At 34.3% G+C, this 20,246-nt stretch overlaps 5 protein-coding genes and 1 non-coding gene across 6 annotated transcripts; 4 read left to right on the forward strand and 2 right to left on the reverse strand.

The window, feature by feature from the left end:
• The first annotated feature begins 969 nt into the window (after positions 1-969).
• LOC18049685 (pumilio homolog 12) lies at positions 970-2,238 on the forward strand. Its single transcript, XM_024187455.1, has one exon. It carries the CDS (start codon positions 970-972, stop codon positions 2,236-2,238), a length of 1,269 nt encoding a protein of 422 aa, XP_024043223.1.
• Positions 2,239-2,604: 366 nt separating this feature from the next.
• LOC18049686 (trafficking protein particle complex subunit 2) lies at positions 2,605-5,400 on the forward strand. The gene is made up of 6 exons (XM_006442703.2): positions 2,605-2,761; positions 3,272-3,370; positions 3,937-4,022; positions 4,145-4,206; positions 4,452-4,537; positions 5,078-5,400. Exons 2-6 carry the CDS (start codon positions 3,290-3,292, stop codon positions 5,168-5,170), a joined length of 408 nt encoding a protein of 135 aa, XP_006442766.1. The 5' UTR covers positions 2,605-2,761; positions 3,272-3,289; the 3' UTR covers positions 5,171-5,400.
• Positions 5,401-6,109: 709 nt separating this feature from the next.
• Positions 6,110-8,519, reverse strand: LOC18049687 (protein FAM136A). Its single transcript, XM_006442704.2, has 3 exons — positions 8,265-8,519; positions 7,788-7,925; positions 6,110-6,537 (listed from the first exon to the last, which is right to left on the reverse strand). Exons 1-3 carry the CDS (start codon positions 8,391-8,393, stop codon positions 6,355-6,357), a joined length of 450 nt encoding a protein of 149 aa, XP_006442767.1. The 5' UTR covers positions 8,394-8,519; the 3' UTR covers positions 6,110-6,354.
• Positions 8,520-8,859: 340 nt separating this feature from the next.
• Positions 8,860-10,476, forward strand: LOC18049688 (shewanella-like protein phosphatase 2). The gene has a single exon (XM_006442705.2). It carries the CDS (start codon positions 9,097-9,099, stop codon positions 10,282-10,284), a length of 1,188 nt encoding a protein of 395 aa, XP_006442768.1. The 5' UTR covers positions 8,860-9,096; the 3' UTR covers positions 10,285-10,476.
• Positions 10,477-12,646: 2,170 nt separating this feature from the next.
• Positions 12,647-12,783, forward strand: LOC112100579. The gene has a single exon (XR_002906947.1). It is a non-coding gene; the product is annotated as a small nucleolar RNA snoR86 (small nucleolar RNA).
• Positions 12,784-14,373: 1,590 nt separating this feature from the next.
• Positions 14,374-18,999, reverse strand: LOC18049689 (stearoyl-[acyl-carrier-protein] 9-desaturase, chloroplastic). The gene is made up of 3 exons (XM_006442706.2): positions 18,776-18,999; positions 15,554-16,058; positions 14,374-15,308 (listed from the first exon to the last, which is right to left on the reverse strand). Exons 1-3 carry the CDS (start codon positions 18,898-18,900, stop codon positions 14,748-14,750), a joined length of 1,191 nt encoding a protein of 396 aa, XP_006442769.1. The 5' UTR covers positions 18,901-18,999; the 3' UTR covers positions 14,374-14,747.
• Positions 19,000-20,246: the final 1,247 nt, after the last annotated feature.

A 20,246-nucleotide genomic window follows, 5' to 3' on the forward strand; every position in this document is an offset into this window, starting at 1 on the left:
GTGCCCGTACATAATTCGGTAAGAACGTTGGATTGAGTTTCCTTGGGAGGTGCATAGTGCGGACACACCTCCGTAACATTTCAAACAGTAATCTTTTGGTTTATTTTTGGGTAAGTATCATAAAGGGAAAACTTCAATGACATTAGCCTCGTATTCAAACAAGTAAAATGTGATCTGAGTGAATGAAAAAGTTGTAGCCTCGGCTAGCCATCGAGTAGAACAAATCTATTCGAGGCATTTGGTTTGACAGAAAGCCTTGCTTCCATCCTGGTACCTACAACTGACTCCAAAACGGCAAGCAGCATCTATCTCTTCAATGCTGTGGCAGTTGAATAGTTATTGAAGATTTTGAACTTTGTTTGCTGAACCAGTAAGGAATGCCTCCTTAGATGAAAAAATAAAAATAAAAATAAAAACCAACAAAGTGTTGGCTCCACTGGCAATGGAGTCTCTTTAAGTGGTTTGACTGGGTTTGCTCCTCAGTTCGAGTCGTAGGGAAGTCGCCTTTGTTGGGAGAATTTGTGCCTCCCGATTCGAGTGGGGACTTCTAGTCTGGGTTGTGGTATGGGCTTAAAGGTGCTTCCCACACTTGAGACCCTCTCCAGGATACCTCGTGGTTAAGACAAAAAAAAAATAATAAATAAATAAATAAAAAGAGCTATGCACACATAGTCTTATAAATTAAAGATTTTGTCATTCATCATCTGACATGGCAAAGTTCACTACGCTGATGCTGGCTTGGCAGCCGACTAGCGACCTAGCTGTTGACGCCCTATTTTTTTATTAAAAAAAAAAATGGGTTTCGTTTCCTAATAAGAAGAGAGTTTATGTAACCATGTAAGTTCTAATTCTAAATCTTACATGAATAGTATTCCTTTTCAGAAACTGAAATCTTTAATCTATGCATTATAAAATTATGGCCATAAACAAATTTTTCTCTGCATCTTTTTCTTTAGTCTCCTTATTGTCATGGAGACTTCTCGAACACATCCTGTATCTGAAACGCAACTCAACAATCTTTCGCTTTCTTTTGAAAACCTTCAAGTCAACGATCCTTCTTATTCTTCGTTTAATGAAATACACCCATCTCCTCCAGTTCCATTATACCCACAGAGTACATGGGCAGTTCCTAGCTCGAGTGGCAGATCAACAGTTCCTAATTTGAGCGGCACATCAAACCCGCAGTACGAGACGATCACAAGCTCCAATTTTCAAACGCCGTTAGGATTCCAAGCAAACCCTTTTCAGCATTGTGCCAATTCTGGTATTCTTTTACTGGCTCAAGATGAACAGGGCTCACAATACTTACAGGAAAAGTTAACTTCTGGGGACTCCAGGTTTCTAGACAAAGTATTTAATGTGGTTTCCGAGTTTACTTTTCAGATTATATGTAACCAATATGCTCGTTTCGTCTTTGGAAAGTTCATTGAAACATGCAACGAGGACCAGCTATTGCGGATTACATTGCAGATAACGTCTCAAGATCAATTGTTTGTCCAGGCATCAGTTGATAAATTCGGTTCATCATCAATCAGGAAGCTGATGAAAGCAGTGGCAAATCGGCCGCCTTTGCTTGATCTTGTTATGAAAGCTTTAAAAAGATTGTTCAGGTTACTAATGATGACGAAACCGGGCTCCTCTGTTGTACTGCAATGCTTAGAGCAAATTTATCAGCACAACAACAAGAATGACTTCATCTATCAAGCTGCCTTAGAGCATTGTCTATATCTGGCCTGCCACGAACAAGGATGCATCAACCTCAACAATTTCATCGACGAGATGAAAGGTCCGCGAAGAAAACAAATCTTGTATTTAATTTCCGTGAACGCGGCGAGCCTCTCCAGGAATTTCTCCGGAAACTATGTAGTCCAGCACGTTTTAGAACTCGAGGACCCTTACTTGATCGAAACAATCTGCTTCTCGCTTAGAGGCCATTACATAGATCTCTCCTTGACCAAATGCGGCAGCTTTGTAGTCCAAAACTGCTTGAAGTATCGAATCACAGTGAATTACATAGTCGAAGAGTTTCTTCTTAACAGTGGCCAAATTTTTCGAGTGGCCTGTGACAAGTACGGAAACTATGTGATTCAAACAGCATTGATCGAGACAATGCGACCGAATTCACTTCATCTTCATCAGAGACTTGTGACTAAACTCCAACAGAATCTCGATTCTCTTCGGTTTGGATACGGAAAGCATGTTTATAATTTGATCAAGGATTGTGATCTCCAAAATTAGCCAATTGTTTTATTGTTGTTTTCCTGTTCGTATCAAGTCATGTATTGTGTTGGTGGAACACTTCAATTTTGTTCCCTTTGTCATGTAGTGTCCCGTCTTGTTTTGTTTCTGATAAAAAAAGTTGTGTTCTTAATATCAATGTTAAAGTTCAGTTCAATGATATTGTTCAAGCTTTAATTACTTCATCCAAGTTTGGATCTTTAGCCTGGTGATTTGCTTAAGGACACAGGTATCGTTTTGATTATTTCTACAAACTGTTAAACTGAAATAAAATAAACACAAATAACGAGGACTTAAATGAAACATTACCGGCTTAACGTGAATTTGGAGACACGTGTTCGTTTACGATTCGTATTCCATTTCCGCTCCGTCGTCTCTGTCACACTGGATCTCCAAAGAAACTCTAAAAATGCTTCTTGACTGTTTACCCTTTCCTCACTTTCCTTCAAATTAAGCTCAAACCTTCGTTCTCCGTCGCCGGAACCACCGCGTCGCCACCGATTTCAACTGCAACTCGTCAATCGTAAGTTTGCATTTTAATGTATTTGTTCTTCCGTTTGCACTTTGCATATCAGATCTTCACTCGCACACTTAATCTTACCTCCTTAGTTATAAAGATCCGAAAAGAAAATTATTTTTTTAAAAAAAAATTAGAAAAAAAAAAGTTTATTTTAATGCATTGAACATATCACAATAATTATCTCACTTTCAATTGGAACACATCACTTAATTTGTAAAGTGATTGGTCAAAATTAACTATATATGCTAGAGAGGCTTAATAGAGATATTTTCATTTTCATATTCAATCCAAATTATATAATAAACTTGTGCAATCTTCACTGTAACAAACATCAAAAGGAAAAAGGGGATGAGTTGAAACTGATTTGATACTTTATTGGTTGGGTTTGATAAGTTGATTGCTGTGGTTTTGGATGAAAAGCAAGCCAACCCATCGTGATGTTTTACTTTTCAGTGGTGCATTTGAATTGACTTTCCCTTATATTTGGAGTTCAAATCCTATTATTTTTATTAGGTATTGCGACGGAGGAGGATGGCAACAACAGCTTGTTTTATTATTGTGAGCAGGAATGAGATTCCGATATATGAAGCTGAAGTTGGCTCTGCTGCTAAAGTATGCTAATTTCTCGTACTTTTTTCTGCTTCTCTTTTATATGCTTAGTTGCAAGGGTAGTTCTATTTTTTTAGTTTGTTGATTTCAAATTATATTTTTTATGTCAATAATGGATTTCTATAGTACCTTGCAAATTGTATGTATCAGATGTTGTATTCTTGGAGGTGAGCATCAACGACCTATGGTTGTGTCTTTTGAGATTCATGGTGATTACTGGCTAAAAGTTAACCTTGAGAAAAAATCATTTGATATTCTATTTTCAATTTTCAGCATGTAAATCTGATAATCATAAGGTACTGTACTCGCACCAAAAAGGGCATTATAGTGCTAGACCCTTTTGTCTAAGTGAATATTATAGTTGTATGGATGTTTGGTGCTGTCAAATGTAGTGGAATGTGGAAGTGGTACTCTACTGAACTTCAGTACTAAGATACTCAATTATCTGTGGCGACATAATTTCAAGTCCTTATCTTCAGTTTACTTTAATATCTACTTGTGTTTTCATGGCCTTGCTTTGCAAGTTGTTTGGATGCTGCTAGCCTGATCACATGTCTGCTTTATGATAGAGAGAAGATGCTGCTCAGCTGCATCAGTTCATATTACATGCTGCTCTGGATATTGTTCAGGACCTTGCATGGACTACCAGTGCTATGTGAGTTCTATTTCTCCGTAACTATTCATGCCAACAGTACTGGAAAGTTTGTACTATATCCTGATTTTGCCTTTTTTTTTTGAAACCTCATAATTTTATAATCATACTTTTTTCTTTGGCAGGTTCTTGAAAGCAATTGACAGGTTCAATGACTTGGTGGTATCAGTATACGTTACAGCTGGTCATATCCTTCATACATCTACTCAAATAAATGCCATGACATTTCTATTGTTCATCTTTGTCATTTTTTAGATATCTAGTGATCAGAGCAAATCAATCAAAATTGTGTGAAAGTATCGGATGCTGCTTCATTGACCAAAAAAAAAAAAAAGCTACTAAATATAAAAGTGGAAGTTTCAATTTATGAATTGCTAGAGTTTTATGTCTGTGTACTGGTTCTGTGTTGGTATTTTCTTTGACTTTCCACACATACACGATTTATGCTACTTCACGACTCTAGGAATGATGATGGGATCAAGAGCTTTTTCCAAGAGGTCCATGAGCTCTATATAAAGGTAATGTTGGCTTCTCCAATGAAGTTTCCTTGCTTTTAATTTGTCTTGATTGCGTAGCAATTTCTTTCTGGTGGATTGACTCTAGTTACCATGGATATCTATATTTTGGAGCTATCATTTTGTTTAATACAAATTATATTCATTATGTTATGTCTCAAGAATCTATATTTTTCCATTCTGTTGCTTGGTGAGGATGTGATATTTAGAAATCTGATAGGCATTCCTGTAATCGTACATTCTTTATTATACAATGTTGGAAGTCACTAACTCATGAACTGTTTGATTCCTCTATGTAGATAAAATAATTTCACATTGTTTGCTATTCGAACTTAATAATTGGCAATTTCTGGGATGTCAGGATGTGTCAACTTTGCCTCTAGCTTTTGGAGCTCTTTGTAGGAATTATTTATTAAGTTATGTCGCACTTTGTTGATCATTTAAGATCTGCAATGCTTATTGTTTTTCAGTGCTGAGAAATGAACTTAAAAGAATAATTTTACTGCTTTCTCTTTGTTGATTAATAATATTGGGAATTTGCAGATTCTTCTTAATCCACTCTACTTGCCCGGTTCCCGGATCACATCATCTCATTTTGATACAAAAGTTCGCGCGCTTGCAAGAAAGTATCTGTAGGTGCTAAGTCATTCTGCCGGAGATGAACACAGCTGTTGAAGTTTTGGGGATTGACCTCCGAAGTTTCTATCACCTTCAGTTGGACCTCCCCGCATTTTGATGCTTTGGTCATGTGTAGACCTGCCAAAGCCTCTTATATTCAGTATGTAGATATTATTAACTATTGGACGTCATTTGCTCATTATTAATCATATTTTCTACCCTGGTATCTTATCTTTTTCATTGGAAAATTGTTGTCTTGGAATGGTAAACTATGTCTGCAAAAGAGACATTTCTCCTTTTCTTTTTCCCCCCGCAATAGTTCTTCTTCTTTTCCTTCTAGACTAGATTTAATTTTGATCAACTCAAAAGTAGTGGATATTGTTAGGCGGTGTATATTTAAATGATTTTTTATTAAAAAAAATCACTTTTATACTATTACTGAGATTAAATCACTACAACACTTATTTTTTTTAACAACCTAATTTTGTTTCGCTTTGTCTTTCTCTTCCTTGCTATCACCCCTGTAACGCTTTTCTCCACATTCTTCTAATCTAATACAGAGTTTTTTTGTCATAGATTTTGATTTAATCAAATAACTATTACAATACCTTCCGTGACTTACAAATTAGTTTTCCTGTAATGTTTTAAATAATTATGGCAACATCTCTTAATATTATAATTTTCTCAAAACTTCTGCTATTCATGATTTACAAATTAGTTTTCCTGTAATGTTTTAAATAAATTAAAGTAGTCGTCATGTTTAGTTTGATGGAATTTCATTCAAATAATTCTTGTATCATTTAGCATTCTTCTTGCTTCTTTGATTTGAAGCATATAAAATGTGTGACGAGTTCATTCTTTACCATCACTTTATTAATCACAATTTATATTTAATTAATTAGTATCCGGTATCAAATAACCTTTGGTGAAATACTAAAAAGAGCGAAAATCAAAAAGCCATGGACATAACGGGTACATGAATTAATTGAAAATGACATGAACCGAAGTGCAGCATTCTATATGCCCCATAATCTCAAGAAACAGTTTCTCAGAGGCTGTAACATCAACCATTAAGAAAATCTTAAGCATTGCCTAATCGAGCTCGATGTCTTTTCAGAATTTTATTCGCTTAAATATGAATATAATGATTAATCTAAAGCAAAAATACAAAACAATCACTGAGTCAGCAATAATCTTTTGACTTAATCCTTGATAGAGAATTGTGTCTTCAATCTTTCAACAAGAGGTGGCAATGTCTTGATGTTGTCGTCTATTGACTGGTTAACACAGGACTCCAAATCGTTTACAGCTTCAATCCCAATCTTTTGCAGCTTAGCCGACTCATACTTGTCTTGGCAAACCATTAGAGACCTATTCAATCTCTCCTGCATCCAGAAGAAAAAGATTCTATAAGAAATTCATTGACAATAAAAGAACTGAACAAGTTATTGCATTATTGAGCATGTCATGACGGCTTCACAAGATACTTTCGAGATTAAAAAAATTGAGATCAAGTATATGATATTATGAAGTATTAAAATGCGTAGACACACAAATTATAACATAGATATGCATTTTTCTTCTGTTTCTTCATAGTAAAAGCAGTTAAAAAATGACTTGTATCACCAAAATACGAGACTATTAATTTAAAGTCATTGGAAGTAATACAAGCGTAAACCATGAAGTTTCTTAAACAAAGATTTCCTAAGTGATAACAAACAGGATCCAGAAATTGTTTACGAACAAGATGAATTGCAGAACGCCAAAAAGAAAGAACCACAAGTTCCAGAAACTGATGTCAAAATAAAAATTGTTTAAAACTTGAGTGACCTCAGCGAAATACATTATAAAACAGAAGACCAAATAGCATGATACTGAGCATTCACTTCATGTTTAAACCGTGATAGAATACTGCCCGACTATTTGTCAATTTAGAAAAAGGTATAAAAATGAAAATTAAACAATGAGAAAACTACAAGAAGAATCAGCATTTTGATCATTATAGAAAACAAAGTAGCATTGAGAATGGGAGAAATTTTGAGGTTTTTATGAAACAGGAAGACGAAAGTGAAGAACGTCCGCCAGTGTGCATGTATGCAAGTGATACTGGCACCTTTCTACATTGCTGAATCTGTGTGCCATATCTGATATCAATTACAAAGCATCATACACAAATAGCTAGTAATACTGCTCCATGTATATTAGTGTAAGTACTTAAAATTCGTTAGTTACATAATTCATTGATTACTTACTACTGGTGAAAAAGTCACCACGCTCAAGCTTCTTAGAAGACAGAAAATGCAGTCACAATCGTCTATGTGTTTAGGCAGTCAAATAATTTTCCATAATGATAACACAAGGATAGAGAGGTGATTATAGAAAATATAAGACATACATCTTCAAATTACAATATGCCTAGTAGTTTAGCCACATGCTAGTTCTTGAAATCTAGGATAAAACAACAATCAAAAAGTTCTATAAATTGCAATACACAACTTATCAGCATCATATCCAAAATAGGATCATAACAGTAGGACCAAGTGTGCAAATAAATCACTAAGCTAGAAATAATATGAGAGTGAGAATAGCATATAACTTTTCTCTGAAATCAAGTGATAAAATCAAAAGAACTTACTTGAAACTTAGCCATCTCATTCTCAAAATGCTGCTGAGCTCTAACAACAGGAACACTGCAATGTTCAACACAATTGCTTATCTCCTCTTGCTTCCTTGTCCTGTCAAAGCACTCATAGGCACATTTGAAGTACGCTTGCTACAGGCAATTACCATTCAAACAAACAATCAATTTCAATACAATCACTCAAAAAAAAATGTGATTTTTGACAAGAAAAAAATAAAAGACAGCCAGTCTTAGAACAGGAATCAAAGCATAATAAATTCGAACCCAGAAATTAAAATAAATAAACAAATAGTTTTACCAACCCAGCAATCTAGAAGCTTGCATTACTGAAATAAATATGATTATTTGGAACATGCCCATTTGATAAAAACAAGAAAAATCCCTAGAATTGCAAAAAAAAAAAATAATAATAATAATAATAATAATAATAGTAATAATAATAAAAATAAAAATAAAAAACAAAGAGGAGACCTGAAGGGTGAAATTGACATGATCTTGAACAGGAGCAAGATGGGCTTGAGCAGCGGCATTAACTTCTTCCAACTTTCTTCTCATTCTCTCTGATACAATTTGCTCCTCCATTCCTGCAACGTGATTCATCTTCTTCTCCCTTCCCTTCTTTCTGTACTCTTTGTAACGTTACGTACAGTGGGGTTTTAGGCCTTAGGGTTTTTGACTGCCACCTCTGTTTTTCGTTTATTTATGACACTATTTTGTGGTTGCCGTGGAGCAAGCCGACGTGTCGGTCGTAGTAATAGATCACGGTCGACGCGTGTCTTATTATTTTTAAAATAGTATTTTCAAGCTTTTTTAAGAAATTATTTTTAAACTTTGCTTAAATAAAACTACAACATTTTCAGTTTTTTATCTTTCTAATCTTAAAATCAGCAAAAAGCGTTTGATAATATATTGTGCGACAACAATAATGGTAGAAAACTGATAATAATAGTTTTGAATTTTTTTTACATAATTTAATAAAAATTATAAACAAGATTTAAAAAAAAGTTTATTTCTTTCAAAGATTTATTATTAAAAAAAAATAGAATGTCGAAGCAAGACGACTCGTTGCACGTAAACGCAAATCCAAACGACTTCGTTTACGTCTTGATCCAAAAGAAAAACGACTCGTCATACGGTTGAAGCTTTGCGTAAGCCAATGGTTAACTGCAGCCAGCCACCACGATTGACAAACTCCGCAGTCCGCACGCCGTAATTCAAACTCCAGCTCTCTCTCTCTCTCTCTCTCTCTCTCTATCTCTCTGTGTAACATCCGGCTCTCAAACACAAAAAGACGACGTAGAGAATGAAGGAGACAGAACACAAAAACCCTTTATGCAAAAACGTGCCTTCCTTACTCTCTTCATTCGTAGACACTTTCGTCGATTTCACAGTCAGCGGTGGCCTTTTCTTACCGAACCCAGATCCCAAAACTTCCCAAAATGTTCGCGAACCCACCACGCGCCTCCCACGCGTTGATCGTCTTATTGCCATCGGTGACCTTCATGGGGACTTGGAGAAATCAAAGCAAGCGCTCAGATTGGCTGGCTTGATCAACGGTTCTGATCAATGGACTGGTGGGACGGCCACTGTTGTACAAATTGGTGATGTACTGGATCGAGGTGATGATGAGATCAAGATTCTTTATTTGTTGGAGAAATTGAAGAGGGAAGCTGAGAAAAGCGGAGGTAAATTTATTACTATGAATGGCAATCATGAAATTATGAACATTGAAGCTGATTTTAGATATGCTACTGAAATGGGTTTAAAAGAGTTTGAGGATTGGGCTAATTGGTATTGTATTGGCAACAAAATGAAATCTTTATGTGTAGGGTTAGAAAAGCCGAAAGATTTGTTTAGTGGGATTCCTTTAGCTTTTAAGAGTATGGCTAAAGAGTATCATAATGGTGTTAGGGCTAGAATTGCTGCATTGAGACCGGATGGTCCGATTGCAAGGCGGTTTTTGTCTGAGAATACAACCGTGCTAGTAGTTGGGGACTCTGTTTTTGTTCATGGAGGGTTGTTGAAGCAACACGTAGAGTATGGTTTGGAGAGGATTAATCGAGAAGTGAGGGACTGGATCAATGGGTTAATGGGGAAGTCTGCGCCAGGATATTGTAAAGGGAGGCATGCTGTTGTTTGGTTGAGGAAGTTTTCGGATGAGGAGAAGAAATGTGATTGTTCAGCTCTTGAACATGCTCTTGCGACTCTTCCTGGCGTGAAGAGAATGATTATGGGCCATACGATACAGGAAAAGGGGATAAATGCTGTTTGTGATAATAGAGCAATAAGAATTGATGTGGGCTTGTCAAGGGGATGCTATGATGGACTGCCTGAGGTCTTGGAGATTAATGGAAATTCTGAGTTGCTTGTTTTGACAGCGAATCCATTGTATCAGAGCAAGAACAAAGTTTATTTGGCTCCTGATAGCAAGGAAGGGCTTGGTTTGTTGCTCCCAGATTACGAGCCAAAACAAGTGGAAGTGAAAGCTTAATGGTTTGACCATCATCCCTTTGCAAAAGTACTCAAGTTCTCTCTTGAATATATACTCTTTTGCAGGTACCTAGTAGGATAAACCATTTGATGAACACTGATTATATGTATGTAGAATTGTTGGACATTGATGTAGGAAATTCAATTAATAGAAGAATTGCTTGAAAATCTTGCAAGTAATTCTGAAATTGAATTCTTATATAGAGCAAAATCTCTCTATGGTCATAATGTTGGGACCGACTATTTTTAATACTATAACAAGGTTATTATTTAATAGAGGTATGGTTACAAAAATAATTGGTTTGACTTAGTTATCCTCAGTACAAGTGATATAAAGGTAAAGTATGCACTACGTTATTCTTATAAGATCGAGATATGTAAAGTCATCTTAAAAGTCTGAATGTTTGCATTCTCTTTAATGTTTTTGTCTCAATATAATTTTTATAAATATTATAAATCTGAAGGTGACTGCCTCCATGCTTTCTAATTTCTATACATTTATTGAGAGGTTCTTCTGTCTAATATGTGTGCCTTGGTAATATCGCAACGGTTTCAATGTGAGTCATCATAGTGTGTAGTAGTTTATGTGTAGTTCCTCAAAATCTGGAGATAACAAGAACCTTGAGCTACCTCTCCAACGTAACCGAGAGGAGGGGAAAGAAAATGCCTGGGTTCTTGCAGTCGAAAAGCAAGACTTGCTTCATTTGATTATAACAGAACAGCGTTGGGATATCGCAAAACTTTCGATGAGTCTATGGACAGAACTTGAATGATCATTGCTTTGTTCATAATCACAAAGCAGAGTTCATTTGGTTTGGTTTAATTGGTGTTTGAAAGTGAGGGCTCAAAAATTTTGAGCACCTGAGCATCAACTGCCGGTTTTATTTTTTAATTTGCACCCTTTTTCTTGTTGCAACTTGCTGGTTATATACTTGCGTTTCTTCTAATCAGTAATGATATATTTGTTTATATACAATACCAAAGCTTAGTTATAATCTTTTATTTATGCCAAGGGAACAAATCTTAGATTTGAATCTACTAGTAATTTATGCAAAACACAATTTTTTAAAGAACTTCATTAAAAATTCGGTGAAAAGAACAATTTATTTTTTTGAATGAGTGATGATATCTCCACCCCATTTTTAAAAAATAATTATAAAAGTTACACAATATTTTTAAAATTTTCAAATCAAGAAGAACTTTGGAGAATTAATTAATTAAATCCATCTTAATTCTTTTCTTTTTTTTTTGTGACTTAGATTTTTTTAGCATATTTGATTACAAATATTGATTTGACATGAGTTTAAATTGACTATTTTACCTTTATAAAATAAAATTATCAAGAATTTACTTTAACTTCTATATTTTTCTAATTTGTACCAAACGCATTGTTTCTAATACTACTTTATTAGTATGATTATTATTTTGTAATTAAATTAACATAGTGTCTTTATACACAATTTTTATATAAATTATTAGATTCTCAAATTTATGTCATTTACAAGTAAGGATAGTGAAATAATAATTAGGTTTCATTTAAAAATATTAGATTATAATTCACAAAATTAAATACCTAAATTATTAGATAGAATAACTCATAATTTATGAGGGTAATTTTGTCTTTTTATATCATAATAATAAAATAGTAAAATAAAAATTATATTAAAATTTATGATTGAAAATGGTTAAAGAACGTAAAAAAAAGTAATAGAAGGATTTAATTGACTAACTGTACAAACCTTTTATCAATTTATATTTTTTAAAAATATTATGAACTCATTATAATTATTTTTCTAAAAGTGGGGTGGGTTTATAAAAATAGTGGGGTGGAAATATCCCCATCCTTTTTAAATACATTCACACACCCTAATCCCATCTTGCCAAAATAGATTATTAATTTCTTGACGGCTTGACCTCTTATTGCTTTCGATTTTAATTCGACACTGACCTTTATGGAAAATAATAAAAACTATACTCCTAATTATTGTTTTCTCAAAGTTCAGGTATCCAGTTATTAATTTCCTCGAAAATGTGAATTTTATAATCACTCGTTGGGCTTGCAGTGATGAATTGAAACTGGGCCTAATGTGGTCATATCCAGCTCATTATGAGGCTAGTATTGTCATTTCACTCAAGCTAGGGTTTCCTCTCCCTTCTATATAAGGCAGACTCTTTCATTCTGTTGAAAGCCCATTCGATCCTGCTCCTAATTCTTCCTCTTCTAGTTCCTCTGAATCTAGGTTTAGGGTTCTATTTCCATTTCAAAAAAAAAAATGGTTTAGGGTTCTATTTCAACAGTTGTGGTTTTTTTTAATTTGAAAATAGTTTTATGAGAAATAAAAATAAGAAAAAGCCAATTTGCAGAGCAAGGGCGTCTGAAAAAATCAATGGCGTGATTTGCATTGAAGGTTGGCGATATTAAAATTTCATCAGCGATTCTCCGTGCCTATCAAATTCTATTTTCTCGTTTTGATTATGGCCTCGAACAAGTCGCGACATTTTTTATTTTTTATTTTTTAAAAATAAATATATTCATATCTTTATATTTAAAAAAAAACCATTCGATTAGAGATAAATCAAGGTCATTTAATATTTTGATTCAGATTTATGAATTATATGTTATTAAATGATCAATTGAACGGTTTTTTTTCTTATCATTTTTGAAAAAGTAATATTATGTTTTGAAGGTTTTTATTTTCAATTTCTTATATGAATTTTAAAGTGAAAATTTTGCTTCTTCATTAGAATTTTTTTTTTTTAACAAGAAAATTTATGAGTGCACTTGAGGGGGATGATGGCTTAGAACTTGGACAAATTGAAAAAGAGAAAATAATAAATAAAAAAAGAAGAGATTTGGATTTATTAAATATGTGACCATTTAAAATAACAAGACTAATGAAAACAAAAATATAATTTAACCCATATTTAATTATGAAAGAAAAAATGAAACCTAAGAGAAAATGATGGGCATTGGGCAACGACATCAAGATTCAAGAGTTTTGTTTACTTGACCGTAAGAACTATGAATTGTAAAATGAGATTTTATGTGATAAGACAAATGGTGTCTAATTTTCATTTTATAAATCACTCAAACAACACGGAAGGGGAGGCGTAGCCGCATGGTTATGAGTGCTGAGTTATGATAAACGTTTTGTATATTAAAAAATTGAATAAGGAATTTGGAATTCCAATCTTGGCTGTTTAAATTAGGGGGAGAGTTGAATTGTTTTTTGGCTTACTACTTTTACAAAAGAAATTAAAATTTTTTTGAAGCGTCCTATTAAATTCAATCTCTTGAAGCTGAAAATTTTGTGGCTCAAATTCGGGCTTCCTTGATGTTCATAATAAGAGGTGATGCTAAAAAGTAGGATTACATTACTTGAATCAAATGAAAGGACCGACCATGCGAAAAGGGTTTAAAATCTTGTAAAGCACATTCATAGCTGTGTGAAATGAATAAACCGAATTTCAATTAATGGGTTTGGTCCTCAAAACAGAGAAAATCTCTCACTAAATATGAACTATAATGTCTATTATATATATTACTTGAACTCCAAGGTGTACGCAATCCCTTCTAATGACACTTTAAACACACTTAATTTCTTAAACATCTGAAAAAGACGATAATTTATGAGTCATGCAGTCCAAAATAAGGTTGACTATTTTCACAAACAAAGGAGACAAAAGAACGTCTCATGTAGATTTTAAAACATAAAAAAGAATAATTTTCATTATTTCCACATTCAAAAACTGAAACATCAAAATCATGTTTTTAAGGGGGAAAATGATAAAAACATTCAAAAACTAAGAGTAAGAGACCATTTTTTTAAGACAAAAGAAAGTTTCGTGTATCCAGAAAAAGAATTTGCGCAAAATAAGAAGATACTTGTCAAATCATTTTACCAAATCTTAGGGTATCGTCGTCCTTTTCTTTTTCAAAATAAAAGTAAAAATCAAAGGCAAATCGCAACATTGATTAATTGAAGACAAAATATTAAGTTCTACAAGTCCAGAAAGTTTTACGTAAGACCTTAATAACATGATATCCTTCACAACCAATTACGTGACATTATGAGTTCAAAACACAGCATTTTTCTTCACCAACATATATTATCACCATCATCAAAATTGGCATCATAGAGATTATTTATTTGCTTACACTCAAAGAAACAAACTCATACAAGAGAGGATAGTCAAAAAGGGTAAAAAAAAAAAAAAAAAAAGAAACATAACAATAAAAGAACAAACTACAGCTGCCCCTATCTGCATAAGCTAATGGCACAAGAAGAGAAACAACTGTATCTACAACCAACCAAAGTCACTGCCCATCATATTTCTCCTCACACAGAACAATAGACTACGATCCGAAAGAACAAAGTTACTGCAAAATTTCTAGCATTATTTACCATTCTGCACGAGGGTACTACAATGAGAGACGCTGAATGTTGCATTTCATTTCTGCAATTAGAGTTGCACTTGTCTGTCGTAAATCCAACTGAAAGGGATGGTGGGTCCTTGCTTTGCCCTTCCCTGAGCTCTCTCCTCCAGCCTTCTGATTCTTGCAGGTAACCCACAAACATAGTCTTGAGCTTTCTGTCCCTCACCAGACAGCCCAGTTAGCTTCTCAACCTTCCATCTGCCCACCAAGAATTCCAAAATGTCGGCGTAGTCTTTGGCAGTGTAGACACCGAGCCGCTGAGCAACAGCTGAAAAGTGCTCGAAGAGGTTATCGTCACGGCCATCGTACATCAAGTGAGCAGGCATAGAGATTTTCTTCCTCATCATGTCAGCAAAAGACACGATGGTTCCATCGGGATCAATCTCAAAAAGCTTTTCCACTATCTTGGTGTAGGCAGTCTCGTGGCGCTTCTCATCTGAAGCAATCGTACCACATATTTGAGCCAACTTCATGTCGCCATGCTCCTTGGCAAGGCGAGCTGTGTTTCCATGAGAAATAAAAGTTGCCCTTTCTTGGAATGAAGTGTAGATGAAACCAAGGTAGGGACTGTTTTCTGTACGGGGATCCTACAAAATGAGAGAGGGAAAAAAAAAACAAAAAGACAGAACATATCAACTTACCGCAAGGGATATAAATAAAAGGGCAAGAAGTAAATCCACATAAACTAGCACAATTAGACAGTGAGCTCTAAATTGACCAACTTCGTAGTCTTGCATTGTTAATTATAGCCATTGTTAACACGCATCTTTTATAATGACTTCCTATCAGAGGTTCAGAACAGGGCTCCTAATTTAGTAGGCAAAGAACTTACCATTCCGGATCCAATTAAATACTGAATAGTCTTCTCAATTTGTCTCATGTCTACCCGTCCACTCAGGTAGAGATACTTATTCAGAAGGTCTCCATGCCTATTCTCTTCAGCAGTCCATGCTCTTGTCCAAATAGCCCAAGAAGTGAGGCTAGCACCTGTTTCATCACGAACCCCGTCCAAGGTATTAAGCATTGTTTGATATGTTGGAAGAGCTTCTTCCGTAATCATATCTCCAACCAAAACAACAAAGTAATCATCTGGAAGCTCTTTTGCCCTCTCCCTTAGTTCCTTGACTTGTTCATCGAATCCATCAGAGGCAGGATCTGGCAGAAAATCCTGTGGTTGCCAACACTTCTCAACTGGCTTCAGGTGAACCAAAATGTTGTTCTCAGCCCAGTCCTCCATGGATTTGAAGATCTCAATCTTTTGAGGTGGCATGGAGTGGGTGACTTGAACATGCACCTCCCGAGGGGGCATAAAAGGCTTCTTGAGGTTCTCAACCTCCCTTCAATGAAACAAAAGAATTGAGGATCAGACACTGACAGCTGAGTTTGGATTTCCAGCAAGGACAAGAAAATAGTTAAAGCTCATAGTTATCAAAAGGTACAGAAAATCAGCATGTGACAATAGCAGAGACTTGTCTATGGCCCGTCATATCTGACATATGAATACTATGGAACTGGAACTAAAGGGAAAGCAGTACATAAATGAGTGACGTCCACATGGCAACAACAAATAGACAACTTGCTTTTTCCAGAAATTTACATTAAAACAGGTTTGTGGTTAAAAACTAAGGCAGTAATAACCATTTGACCAACCAAGCTCCCATTAAATAACAAACACGTTATAATGGATATTAAGGGAAAAAAAAAAGTCATACCAAATACAACAAAGGAAAGGGAAAAAAAATAATATATGAATTAACGCAGAACCATAAGTAGTAGTTTGCTAATAACTACTAAAACCAAGATGGGAACAGATATTTTAAAGGAGAAAACACAGATTATCTCAGATCCTATAAACATGATTAGCAGCTAAAATTTCCTGTATAACCATAGATTAACACACTTGTATAATACTAGCTGCAAAAATTAACATTTAGAAAGTTCAAAACTTTGGAACCTTGAAAACTTTCAAATTGATAAAACACAGAAGGTTCTAAAAATTCCAAAAGATAGAAGTTTTAAACATTTAGAACCGCAACCAATGATCTCCAGCTCCTTGAAAAGAAGACCTACGTTGCAATTTAGAAATACGTAAAAGATCCACCACCTATTAAACAACAGTCAAATAAGTAATAGATCCCACCATCTCTTACAGAATGGTGAAATAAGTCAAAGATCCACCACCAACCAAGCACAGGCAGAAAGGGATTATAAAATAAAGAATCTATGCAAAGGTATCCAACCTACTCTCACCAAATTGAATATTCTTTATCAAGATGAAGACTCAATCACATTCAGAAAACAAAACAAAAAAAAAAGATGAAAAGCAGTAAATACTACATCAAATAAAACAAAATAAACATAATTATGCTATACAAATCAAGCTAAAAGAATTGCAACAAGGATCATTGATCATATTTTTAAAATCACTAATGTGAATACAAAAGAAGAATAGGCAGTGACAGAAAACATGGTGAACACATGTTATTGTGGTAGAACTAGACAAAAAAAGGCCTTCATTCCACCTGCACACGGTCTGACATAATGCAGGAACAAGAAAGCATCATTCAAGAAGCTTACACATATAGACAAAAAAACTATTTATATGCCACATCATAAGAAACCGACAGCTGGGCAAGCATGCATGCACTTGTCAAAACATAAAATATAAGCATAATACATGAACTTATAGGGAGCAGCCAAAATTAAAAGCTACAGAACCTAGCCAAAACCAAATAGCCAACACAAAATAAGAAAAAGGGAGGAAGAAATAGAAAAACCATAAATCTCAACAAATTAACCAAACAATTCATAAAGCAGACATTCCAGATGATTCTAATAATAAAATATAAATTAAATGTTGTAACCGTCCCCAACCCCACCTAACCGAAAACAACAAACAGAAAACCCTGCATGCAACTGAAACCACAGATTGCATTTAAAACCAGCCAACCCAGCAGAATCATTTCAACCACCACATTTCAGATATATAAATCTTTTTTTTTTTTTAAATATTCATACTAAAAATAAAAGAGCTCTTATTTCAGTCCTGAGGAGTAAGACAAAATCTTCCACAATGCAGAGTAAGCTAAAATGGTTTTGAAAGCCTTTTGCTTTACAAGAAAAACCGGTTCTAATCTTCTTTCCTAAACTTAAAAACAAGAAAAGGGCATTTAACTGCAAAACCAAGAATTTGACTATTCTTCTCAAATGGTATCCTAAGAGTGCTAATGAAAGCAGAGCGTCAAAGGAATAATCCTCACTTCAATATTCTTTATTCTTCCATTTAACTAAAAGACCAAGCTAAAAACAAAATAAATAAAACAAGGAAATCGGCCATCTACATCACAATCAAATTCATAGAGTCAATCCTATAAATAAAGTTCCAAACATAATACCAAGAGGCATATGTTAGAGATTGAAACGGATACCACAGAACCACTACTTCCAAAACAATATATAATATAAAAATAAAGAAAATCACTTTCCAACAACTTATATGAGACCACATATAACTCAAAGATTATACATGAACTTGAATCAAACCCAGTAATGAAATTTAAATTGCTATAACAAGTCACCAAATGTAACCAGAAAAACAGAGCCCCACCTCGAAAAAATCGAAATTTGATAAACAAAGAGGTAGGAGAGAAAAAAGAAATTTCATAACAAATATTAAAGTAATTATACCCATTCCATCAAACTAAAATAGATACAAGAACAGAACATTAACAAGAACACAATTTGAAGTACATAGCAATCGACAAAAGATAAATGTAACGCCGTCTCAATAAATTCAAACAAAAAGAAGAAAAAAAGAAAAAGAAAACAAATAAGCATGCGAAATCAATGCATTTAAAGCATAGATACCAAGATCAATAAGCAACCCATTTGAAGTAATGCAGCCATAAGCCAAACGAAAGCATAAAAACAAAAACCCAGATCCAAAGTCAGCTCAAAGGAAAGAAAAAATTGCAAAGAATTTTACTTTAATACAAGAATCTATATGCCAACACACAAAATATTAGGGAGAAATGAAATGAACAAGAACACAAACTTGGTGTTAGAACGAAGAGTTGAAGCCATGGAGAACTTTGGAGATCTGAGGCTGCCCATTTGAGGAAGAGCAAAGGAAGGAAATTTCTGGGTTTGAGTGGTGAAAGGGCTGAGCTTGAGAGCCATTTTTCTGTTTCTTCGAATTTTTTTTTTCTCCTTTTTTTCTTTTCTCTCTCTCTCTCTCTCTCTTTCAGCTTCAGTTTTCCTCCACAGAAGAGAAAATGAGTGACAATGGTCAAAATTATAGCAGCCTACTTGATGAAGCACTTTTATATTGTGGTAATTAATTGGTAGTCCCTGAACTTTTATGATTCTTATATAAAGGCATATTTTTTTCTTTGTATCAAATAGGTCCATCACTTGATAGCCTCTACCATAATGACTAAAATATCCTTTGATTGGAAGTCATTAGAGATTTTTTTTTTCTTTTAAGACCGCCATGACAGTGGGAGATTAGACAGGACTCTACTTATAATATAAATGATTAGATGGAAAATACAAATAGAAGGAACATAAATTAAAACCTTTAAATCTAAAAGAAATACAAAAGAGCATAATGAAAAATCAAAGAATAAGAATTAATAACAAACTAACAAAGATTAAACGAAATAAAAAATTATCTTTTAACATGAGAAATTTTTTATGCGTTTAAATAAATGATATTAGACAAACCAACAGGCAAATCTCAAAGACCCAAGAAATGCTGACGAAAAGTATAATATTATTTGGATAAAAATGAAATCTTAGTGTTGAGATTTGCCAAGATTATGGACAGTTATTGGCAAGATTATGGACAGTTGTTCTGCTGCAGTAATGGACGTAATTTGTTAGTCAACTTTCTCTTATAAGCAATTTCCTTTTCTATTGTGTACAGCTAGCAATCAATCTCTTCTTTTTAGCCTTTTAGTTAGCTGACGCTTTTGTATATAAATGGTGTATAACAATAATAATAGGCATATCTTTTCCCCCTTTTTTACATGGTATCAGAGCATTACGCTCTTGGGAGAATATTTTCTTAGCTTTCCTTTAGTCACAAATGACGAAAGCTACTTCATCGAAAACAGAAGCCAATGTTATTATCGATCCTTCGGATCCATTTTATCTTCATTCCTCGGATCATCCAGGAATTAGTTTGGTCACCAAGCCATTGAATGGTGATAATTACGCCACTTGGAGTCGGTCAATGAGTATTGCTCTAAGTGCGAAAAACAAAACAGGTTTCGTTGACGGTTCAATCGATAAGCCACCAGCAGCCGATGAAAAACATGCCTTATGGCAAAGATGTAATGATATGGTATTATCTTGGATCCTTAATTCTATTGATCCTAATCTTGGTGATAGTGTATTGTATACAGAATCTGCAGCAGAGGTATGGGCCGATCTAAAGGAGAGATTTTCTCAAAATAATGCCCCAAGGATCTTTCAAATTGAAAGAGACATTGCTTCTTTACATCAAGGGACCATGTCCGTGG

This window comes from Citrus clementina, unplaced genomic scaffold (genome assembly GCF_000493195.1).
Source record: "Citrus clementina cultivar Clemenules unplaced genomic scaffold, Citrus_clementina_v1.0 scaffold_3, whole genome shotgun sequence".
Taxonomy (NCBI): domain Eukaryota; kingdom Viridiplantae; phylum Streptophyta; class Magnoliopsida; order Sapindales; family Rutaceae; genus Citrus; species Citrus x clementina.

Excerpts from the sequence above, each read along its gene's own strand:
- LOC18049689 (XM_006442706.2), bottom strand. The coding sequence starts at position 18,900 with ATGGCTCTCAAGCTCAGCCCTTTCACCACTCAAACCCAGAAATTTCCT. Across the intron at positions 16,059-18,775 it reads ACTCTTCGTTCTAACACCAA|GGAGGTTGAGAACCTCAAGA; the intron begins GTTTGTGTTCTT and ends GTTTCATTGAAG. Across the intron at positions 15,309-15,553 it reads ATTTAATTGGATCCGGAATG|GATCCCCGTACAGAAAACAG; the intron begins GTAAGTTCTTTG and ends CTCATTTTGTAG.
- LOC18049687 (XM_006442704.2), bottom strand. The coding sequence starts at position 8,393 with ATGAATCACGTTGCAGGAATGGAGGAGCAAATTGTATCAGAGAGAATG. Across the intron at positions 7,926-8,264 it reads ATGTCAATTTCACCCTTCAG|CAAGCGTACTTCAAATGTGC; the intron begins GTCTCCTCTTTG and ends AATTGCCTGTAG. Across the intron at positions 6,538-7,787 it reads ATGAGATGGCTAAGTTTCAA|GAGAGATTGAATAGGTCTCT; the intron begins GTAAGTTCTTTT and ends TTCTGGATGCAG.
- LOC18049686 (XM_006442703.2), top strand. The coding sequence starts at position 3,290 with ATGGCAACAACAGCTTGTTTTATTATTGTGAGCAGGAATGAGATTCCG. Across the intron at positions 3,371-3,936 it reads AAGTTGGCTCTGCTGCTAAA|AGAGAAGATGCTGCTCAGCT; the intron begins GTATGCTAATTT and ends GCTTTATGATAG. Across the intron at positions 4,207-4,451 it reads AGTATACGTTACAGCTGGTC|ATACACGATTTATGCTACTT; the intron begins ATATCCTTCATA and ends GACTTTCCACAC.
- LOC18049685 (XM_024187455.1), top strand. The coding sequence starts at position 970 with ATGGAGACTTCTCGAACACATCCTGTATCTGAAACGCAACTCAACAAT.
- LOC18049688 (XM_006442705.2), top strand. The coding sequence starts at position 9,097 with ATGAAGGAGACAGAACACAAAAACCCTTTATGCAAAAACGTGCCTTCC.